At 38.5% G+C, this 9,812-nt stretch overlaps 1 protein-coding gene across 1 annotated transcript; it reads left to right on the top strand.

Annotated features, from left to right (window-relative positions):
• Positions 1-1,621: 1,621 nt before the first annotated feature.
• olfcd3 (olfactory receptor C family, d3) lies at positions 1,622-4,874 on the top strand (the record flags this gene model as incomplete). The annotated part of the gene is made up of 6 exons (XM_081394629.1): positions 1,622-1,842; positions 1,921-2,212; positions 2,476-3,264; positions 3,350-3,577; positions 3,752-3,875; positions 3,961-4,874. The coding sequence occupies 6 exons, from the start codon at positions 1,622-1,624 to the stop codon at positions 4,872-4,874; spliced, it is 2,568 nt and encodes an 855-aa protein (XP_081250755.1).
• Between the last annotated feature and the right edge of the window lie 4,938 nt (positions 4,875-9,812).

The following is a 9,812-nucleotide window of genomic DNA, read 5'->3' as shown; positions in this document are numbered from 1 at the left end:
CTTCGGATTCTGACCGGAAATAGTAGACCATCCGGGTATCTTTGGAACACTTATTTCAACATACTACGATTTGGGACATACTAATTCTGTCTTCGAACACTATTTAGGACGGGTAGTATGCAAATTGGGACGCAGCAATAGTAAAATATGCCATTGAGTGTTAAATATGTTAGAAACATGCTAAAGCATGCTAGCAATACTTAGCTAAGTGCTAAAGCATGCTATTGATGCCATGAAACAGGAAGTTGTTGTAACTCAGGCATGGAATGTCCAATTTGCCCCAAACTTCACACGTTTGATAAGAGTTCTGTCCTGAACACACGTCCATGCTCATATTCAGTTATAGTCATAACGCCACCTGCTGGCAACAGGAAGTGACATGTTTAACACTGTTGTGGTCTCCTAATAACATATAAAAAAGAGCCAGCAGGTGCTAAACAGGCTAGCAACATACTAGAAACATGCTAAAACATGCTATCAAACACTTAGCTAAGTGCTAAAGCATGCTATTACTGCAATTAAATAGGAATTTGCTGTAACACAGGCATGGAATGTCCAATCTGCCCCAAACTTAATATGTAACATGGAAGAAACATGCTAGCAACACTTAGCTAAGTTCTAAAGCATGCTATAAAAGCTCAAGGAAGTTTTTGTAACTTAATCATACAATGTCCAATCTACCCCAAACTTCACACGTTTGATGAGAGTTATCTACTGAACACATGTCCATGCTCATATTCAGTTATAGTCATAGTGCCGCCTGCTGGCAACAGGAAGTGACTTTTAACACTGTTCTGGACTCCTAATAACATATAAAAAAAATGCCAGTAGGTGCTCAACATACTAGAAACATGCTAAAACATTCTAGCAAACACTTAGCTAAGTGCTAAAGCATGCTATTACTGCAATTAAATATAAATTTGCTGTAACTCAGGCATGCAATGTCCAATCTACCCCAAAATTAATATGTAATATGCTAGAAACATCATAAAACATGCTAGAAATGCTAAAGGAAGTTGTTGTAACTCAAGCATACAATGTCCAATCTGCCCCAAACTTCACATGTTTGATAAAAGTCCTGCACTGAACAATCTACATAGCGATATTTAGATATAGACATAGCCCCACCTACTGGCAACAGAAACTGACATGGTTAACACAGTAATGCAGTACTAACCACATAATTATTGTGTACTAAGCATGCTAGAAACATACTAAACATGCTAGCAACACTTAGCTGAGTGTTGAAGCATGCTATTATCACTATTATACAAAAAATTTTGTAACTGACTTTGACATACTCTTATATATATACCTCCTTAAATGCACTTTGCCCAACCATGGTCTGTCTTCCTAAAGCCACCGAGTGACGATGGCACGAGTGCGAGGGCCCTTTCATCGCTGCTTGCAGCTTTAATTTTATTTTTCTTTCTAAAAAAATTAAAAAGAGATTAAAATAAAAAAGACAGTCTAATTCATTCTATAATGAAACATGAATGTGAGAGGTCAACTAGAGTGAAAGATTAATAATGCCAACCCCAAAGGACAATTTAAAGACACTATAAAAGGCAGCACTACCCTTGTTCTGCCACATAGGTTCCTGCCCTGCATACATATTGGCATGGCAAAGAGGACTGTGTCACTGCAGCTGCTGCTGCTGGTGGTGTATGGGGTCTGTGTACCAGCTTCAGCTCAAGTCTGCAGACTGCTTAGTCAGCCTGTCCTTCCTCTACTTTCTGCAGAAAGAGACATCAACATTGGGGCGATATTCTCAATCCACATTAGTGCACTGCTAAAAATGCATTCTTTCACTACCAAACCAGAGCCAACAACATGTTTCAGGTCTGTATGATGATATAAAATAATAGCTGAACATGACTCTTTGCTGAATGTAATACAATTTTTTTTTTTTTTTTTTAGCTTGAGCTTGCGTGAGTTTAAATTTGCCCAGACACTGATTTTTGCCATTGAGGAGATCAATAACAATACACAACTGTTGCCTGGCATTTCCTTGGGCTATAAGATATATGACTCATGTGGCTCAATAGCTCAGGCTATTTTCTCAGGCATGGCTTTGATGAATGGCTATGAAGAGACTCTGAGCGATATGTCTTGTTCTAGACCACCAGCTGTTCATGCCATTGTTGGAGAGTCAAACTCCTCTCCCACCATAGCCTTGGCTTCTGTAGTTGGTCCATTCAGTTTACCTGTTGTAAGAACTCTTACTTATCTGCTGCTAGTTATCATGTTGAATCATGAAGCACTGGAACAGGCACCAAAATTATGTTATATTAGTCATAAATATATAAGTCATATTTATCCTATTAATTACAGTTTATAGAAACAAATGTGTTAAGTTGTTTAAATATTTGCAGTCTCTTTCATAACAATTATGCTTTTTGTACAATAGAATGTTACAGATATGGATGAAAAATAGAAAAAATCTGTGGTTAAAATACCCTTTTTTTCTTACAGATCAGTCATTTTGCCACATGTGCATGCCTGAGTAACAGAAAAAGGTATCCATCCTTCTTTAGAACAATTCCCAGTGATTATTACCAAAGCAGAGCACTGGCTCAGCTTGTTAAGCACTTTGGTTGGACCTGGGTTGGGACTGTCAGGAGTCGCAGTGACTATGGCAATAATGGTATTGCAGCATTTGAGGAGGCTGCAAAAAAAGAAGGGATTTGTATTGAATACTCAGAGACCATATTAAGAACTGATCCACAGGAGCAGCTTCTAAAGACACTGGAAGTGATAAAGAAAGGCACCGCCAGAGTGGTGCTGGCTTTTGTTGCATTAAGAGATTTTTTCCCCCTTGTGAATGTAATTGCACAACACAACATCACAGGGCTGCAGTGGGTTGGTAGTGAATCATGGATCACTTCTCGAACAGTTGCAGAGACAAAGGAATACAGTTTTTTATCTGGAGCTGTGGGTTTTGCCATAGCATATGCCAAACTTGTGGGTCTGCGAGAGTTTTTAGTGAATGTGCACCCTGATCAAGAACCAAAAATTGAACTTTTAAAAGAATTCTGGGAAACAGCTTTTCAGTGCTCTTTCAGGAACAGTGCCAGTGGTGGCTGTACTGGCTCAGAGAGACTGGCTGAGCTGCAAAACGAATATACTGATGTATCAGAGCTACGGATAGCAAATAAAGTGTACACTGCAGTGTATGCTGTTGCACATACCCTACATAATGTATTGAAAGACTTCAGATCCTCCATCAACAGCAGCAAAAGAGAACGGCCCACACCACAAAAGGTAGGTCTATGTTAGAGGACAAAAAAATAACAGTAGAAAAATGATAATGAAAAATAGGAATACTGTTCCTGATGTTTCCTCTCAGGTGTTGGAGTATATGAGAAATGTGAGATTCACTGTCAAAACAGGTGAAGAAATCTTCTTTGATGGAAGTGGTGATCCAGTGGCGAGATATGACCTAGTGAACTGGCAGCCTGCTGGGAATGGAGGCCTGCAGTTTAAGCATGTGGGTGTCTATGACAGCTCACTGGCTTCAGAGCAACATCTTCAAGTCAATCAAGAACACGTGTTATGGGCAGGGAACAGTGGACAGGTATATCAATAATTTATAATAACAAATTATTGAGGTTATGTGAAATATCTGAATTTTGAACAGGACAGTCGGTCCAGAACAATCATACTAGTAAATCTGTCTGAAAATATATCAAATTTAACAATTCAAATCATGATTATTTGGTGTTTTATATGACAACTTATTTTCTCATAGTTGCCTGTGTCAATGTGCAGTGAGAGCTGCCTCCCTGGCACTAGGAAGGCTATGAAAAAACGACGACCTGTCTGCTGTTATGACTGTATTCCATGTGCAGAGGGAGAAATCAGTAATGGCACAGGTAAAATAGTACATGCTGGATAACTCTTATGAACTATTATAAATTAAAGTGAGCCATTCACTAAAGTATTTTGTTTTCTTCACAGATTCTAGTGACTGCTTTCCTTGTCATTTAGAGTTCTGGTCGAATGAAAGTAAAGACAGATGTATATTAAAAGTGGTTGAATTCCTTTCCTTTACAGAAATCATGGGGATGTTGCTTTGTGTTTTCTCCTTCATTGGGGTGATATTAACGGCACTGGTATCGTTTCTGTTTTATCTCCATAAAGAAACACCTATTGTTAGAGCCAACAACTCAGAGCTGAGCTTCCTGCTGCTCTTCTCACTCTCACTTTGTTTCCTCTGTTCACTTACTTTCATTGGTCGGCCCACTGAGTGGTCCTGTATGTTGCGTCACACAGCATTTGGGATCACTTTTGTCCTCTGTATCTCTTGTGTTCTGGGAAAAACCATAGTGGTGTTAATGGCTTTCAGGGCTACACTTCCAGGAAATAATGTCATGAAATGGTTTGGACCTACACAACAACGACTCAGTGTTATTTCCTTAATGTTAATACAGGTGATTATCTGTGTGCTTTGGTTAACAATATCTCCTCCTTTCCCATATTTGAATTCAAGCTACTACAGAGAAAAGATCATTTTAGAATGTAACTTAGGTTCAGCTTTTGGTTTCTGGGCTGTTCTGGGTTATACTGGCCTGCTATCAGTCTTGTGTTTTGTTTTAGCTTTTCTTGCTCGGAAGCTCCCTGATAACTTCAATGAAGCCAAGTTTATCACGTTCAGTATGCTCATATTCTGTGCTGTCTGGCTTACATTTATCCCAGCTTATGTCAGTTCTCCTGGAAAATTCACTGTAGCTGTGGAGATATTTGCTATTTTAGCTTCAAGTTTTGGTTTACTATTTTGCATATTTGCTCCAAAATGTTACATAATTTTGCTAAAACCAGAGAAGAACACAAAGAAACAAATAATGGGGAAATCTTCAATTAAAGCACTTTAAACCTATGAATCACTGAACATAGTGTGAAGCAACAGATAAGTAACCCAGATTATATGTATATATGTATGTATATACACATGCCATATTAAATGTGAACAAAAGTTTTTTGTGAACTTTATCAGCGCTGTTGGAAAAAATAAAACACTTCTGTCTGGGTAGAAGTTCTTTCATGCAAGAAATTGACTTAACTACAATGTTTATAATAAAGTGATTAAACCACACATTAAAATGCAAATTATATGTATGAAGTTTAGTTGGGCGGAAAAAAAAAAGTATTAACCCTCTGGTGTTCCTCGTCCTCTGGAGTCACACTCTATGTTACTGTGATTTCCTATTATCACTGTAAAGCTGCTTTGAAACAATTCATATTGTTAAAAGCACTATATAAATGAAGGTGACTTGACTTGACTTGACTTCACTTCACTTGTGCTCTCTGAGGTCAAAAGTGACCGAACCCCTGAAATTTAACTTTTTTACCCCAGTAAAATCAATGTAATATATTTTTGTTCAAACGTTTTTTTTTTTTTTTTTTTTAGATAATTTTATGGCACTAATTTATATTTATGCAATAATAATGATATTTTTTTTCTATTGAAAATAATAATAATAATGTTTTTCTTTACTTTTCAATTAATGAAGTATTTCAGGTTAGAATACAGACTAGGCATTCAAAATAAATTTTTTGAAGGCAGAATAGCGCCATCTGGTGAGAGTTAAGAAAGAAAAACATATAATAACATGGTGTAACCACTAGATGCACGTACAGCTCTCTATAAAGAGGCTTGTGAATTCCCTAGTTGTTTTTGGACATATTTATTTATTATTTTTAGGGAGTGAATTTTAATATATATTTAGACATTCTCAAAGTCTACTTTTTGTCAAGGTTTATATTTATATATATATATATATATATATTTTAGGGAAGAATATCAGAGAGAGGTTATTGGGCACGATCCATCAAACTGACAGTTTTATGATAAAAATTCCCACGCCTTTTAAGAAATGTATAATAAAGACATAGTCAGAGGTAAGATGAGTGTTTTTTATTAACCCTCTGGGGTCTGAGGGGTTTTTGGGGTCCTTGAGATGTTCTGACATGCCCTGACATTTGTGCTTTTTTCAGTTGCTTATAAACATATTAATGGCAAAGGTGTAAATTCACTCTATTTAGCACAAACAGGACTACCATAATATGTGAACAACTTGCATGTACATGTTTGTATTTTTGATAGAAAAATGTTTATGCATGGTTTTTTAAAAAACAAAAAACTAAAGTTTCTGAAATAAGGCCATAAAACACATTCTAAATATATGTAAATAAGACTTTTGACTAATGGATGTCATTGCCTAGAATTTTTTCTTCAAAATTATGTGAAAATCATCCTGCCTAATCATTCACATAACACAATACATTGATTTAAATCTTGTAAAACACTTTTTGTTTGGAAAGGCCATATGCGGGTGGGCGTGATTCACACCTGCGGAGTCAATGGGGCCGCATAATGAGGCTGCATACGTAATGAGCCTTTCATTCAGGTGTGTGACTGAGCCACAAGAATGCAAGGACAATATATAACTGGTTGTCTTTTCCACAAATTTTGCTTGCAAATTGTACAATATCCAAGGTAAACATTTCTAGTAATTGTGCAGTTAATTGTTCTCATACTGTATTTTCAGATTTGGAATATATTCTCTTCCCAAATGTGTCACTAATAAAGCATAATAAAATTATTTAAAGAGAAGGCTTATAATGACCTTTTAAGATTTTGTTTACATCTATCCTTTTATATATATATATATATAATTTATTTTTTTAAGGTTATACAATTACAACAACATTTAAAATTGCAACAATATTTCCAGTGTAATCTTTCTTTGTATTCGCGATTCATATTAAAACAGTATTTTTGCCAGCTGTAGTAGCTCCACAACAGCACGCATCTGTGCGTTCGTTCATTCATTCATACACAGAAACGCGATTCATATTTAAACAGTATTTTTGCCAGCTGTAGTAGCTCCACAACAGCACGCATCTTTGCGTTCGTTCATTCATTCATACACAGAAACGCGATTCATATTTAAACAGTATTTTTGCCAGCTGTAGTAGCTCCACAACAGCACGCATCTTTGCGTTCATTCATTCCGATTAGAACAAAGCAAACAGAACTGACCTAATTCCTCAGCGGGATCCGTTTGCTCCTCGAAATGATACTTCCAGAACTTCTGAGGTAAATTTTTGCAGGATTATTATCAAGATAGTATTATTCCTCACAGCATCGTAAAGTACATAAGTCTGAAAGTGAACTCGCGGTGTGTGTTATCCAGCTGATGTGGGCGTTTCACAGGTTTGTTTGGATCGGCTCACATTTGCGTTTGAATAGCGCGCGCTCTCCGTGGGCGGAGCACATTAAAACTTAATTAGCTGAGATGAGAACGACTGACATCTCTCTCTTTGCATACATATTACATAAACTGTGAATATTTGTTTTTTATAAAAATTACTTCGTTTAAAAGAAGATAATTCAAGCTTCATGCCTGTATGTCTGTATGCCTGTTTGACTGAGTATTCGCTGAGTTATGATTCATTTTCGGACGCGTTTCAGAATGGACTACACTGGCAGAGAGGAGGCAGAACTCGCTTCGTGTTTATTTTTCTTTATTTGGCAAAAAGCACAACACTTTGTTTTTATTGTGAGTATACACAAAAATAATACACATTTAACAGAATCGATTGATGTATGAAACTCCAATGGAAAATCAAAGTCAACCGAGTATTTATGAGTTTCTTTTACACTACTAAAAAAAAAACGAGCTGGTATCGCCGGCGATACCGCCGACCTCAGGGGGTTAAAGAATAAGAGTTGTATTTTTTACACAGGGATTTGAAGTATTCAAAATCAGTTTAAAACAATGTATAAAAGTTAAAATACACCAGTCTTTTAGCATTCATTCATTTGTAAAATGTTAAAAATGTTGAAACAACAATGAAATAAGTTTAAATTGCATTTTCTAAAAGTTATCAAAAAAATGTGTTAGTGTTAAAATTACATCAGACAAGTACAGAATTTGTAAAACTGTTACATTTTACATAGAACACAAACTAGTTTTAAAAACATAATTGTTAAAAAAACCTTTACGTTTTTTACACATCCAAAAACTCTTATTATCCGTCTCAAAGTTTAAAGATATGTAAGAGTTCCTTGTGTAATCTCCTGGGAGTATCGTGAAAAAAGCGTCCGTTCAGTCCTATACCAAAACTAGAAGTGACAGATTGGAAGTAGGCTCAGAGTCCCACGCTGGCTCCACCCCTATCCCATCCCACACCAGCTGGCTAGTACGCGTGGGAAAAGACAACACACATCTCATACGCTCAGGAGTATTGTGAAAAAGCGTCCACTCTCTGTCAGTTCAAAACTAGAAATGACCCCTAGAACAAAACGCAATGCGGCGCGCAGGCCACACCCACCAAATACACCCCCTCAAAGCTGAGAGGCTGATTTAAATTAAAGGTAGATGACTATGCCTAAACAAAATAATGTTTTAACCGGACATCCTGTAGCCATTCAATTACTCCGAAGCAGAAAAGTTAAAAGTGAACACCAGTTTTTACATGGTCCTTCGAACCGGATAAACATCCCCGCATGTTCCCTGAGACATATTATGCAGATATAACATTAAAAGGATCTCCGGCTAGTTTGCCAAATTGTCTAGATATGATGTCAATACCCCTCCTAAGTAAGGCGCTTGGTTGAAAATACCTGAAACGCTTTCATGATTAAGAAAAATAAAAAAGCACGATCACTACTTTTTTTCAGCTTTTTTGTACTATGGGCGTTCGATTGTTGATGACACACGACGGTCCTGAGCGCTAAACTAAAAAGAACACGTCAGAGGCGAGTGTTCGCGGGCAGTTCGACACACTCTTCTACAGTTCATCGTCGGACCCACCTAGAGAGATAAAATGCCACATTGTGTGGCTGTTGGTTGTGATGCCCATTCGAAGACAAACGAGAGCGGTGATTTGACCTTCCACTGTTTTCCTAGTTCTGATGCAAAGAGAAGAAAACAATGGGAAGATGCTTGTGGGCGTGTGAAACTCCCCAATTACCCGCGGTTCTGTTCTCGACCCTTTAGCCCTGATTCATTTGAGGATTTTGATCGCCGACAGCTGATGAACGAGCTCATGGGGGTTCGTGGTTACATGCGAGTACTTAAACCGAATGCAATCCCCACGGTTTTTCCTTACAAGAATGCTAAACGTCCGCGTATTTCAAGTGTAAATCTGTCATGAAACAGTACGTGAGACGAGGATTCAAATGCAGGGGTGATTTAATGACAACTGACAAACAAAGAACAAAACTCCAGATACAGATAACCAGCGGGAAGGTAACATCAGGAACAGGTAACTTCAGACAACGAACCAGCACAAGACTACAAACACAAGGAGGCTAAATAGGGGAACAAACAAAGGAGGGTAACGAGACAAACAGGTGGGATAAATAAACCAATAATCAGATAACAAGATGGGAGGGGCTAGACAATAGACACGAGCACATGGCCCAACATAACAAAACACCCATGTGCATAACAAGACAGGACAGGCATGTGACATTACCCCCTCCCTACGGAGCGGCTACCAGACGCTCCATTAGACCAGGGCGGGACGGGAGGGACAGACCAGGGCGGGACGGGAGGGACAGACCAGGGCGGGACGAGGGGAATGGACAGTTCAGAAAGCCAGGGAAGCACACAATGTTCGGGAGTCCAGGGCGGAGACGACAGTCCGTCTGGCGGCCAGGGCGGAGACGACAGTCCATCTGGCGGCCAGGGCGGAGACGACCCCTCGGGCGGCCAGGGCGGAGACTTTCCCTCGGGCGGCCAGGGCGGAGACAACAGTCCATCGGGCGGCCAGGGCGGAGACTTTCCCTCGGGCGGCCA

The sequence above is a fragment of the Scardinius erythrophthalmus genome, assembly GCF_964197995.2.
Source record: "Scardinius erythrophthalmus genome assembly, contig: HAP1_SCAFFOLD_58, whole genome shotgun sequence".
NCBI classification, from domain to species: Eukaryota; Metazoa; Chordata; class Actinopteri; order Cypriniformes; family Leuciscidae; genus Scardinius; species Scardinius erythrophthalmus.
The sequence above is the reverse complement of the archived record's forward strand: the minus strand, read 5'-3'. Positions and strand labels throughout refer to the sequence as shown.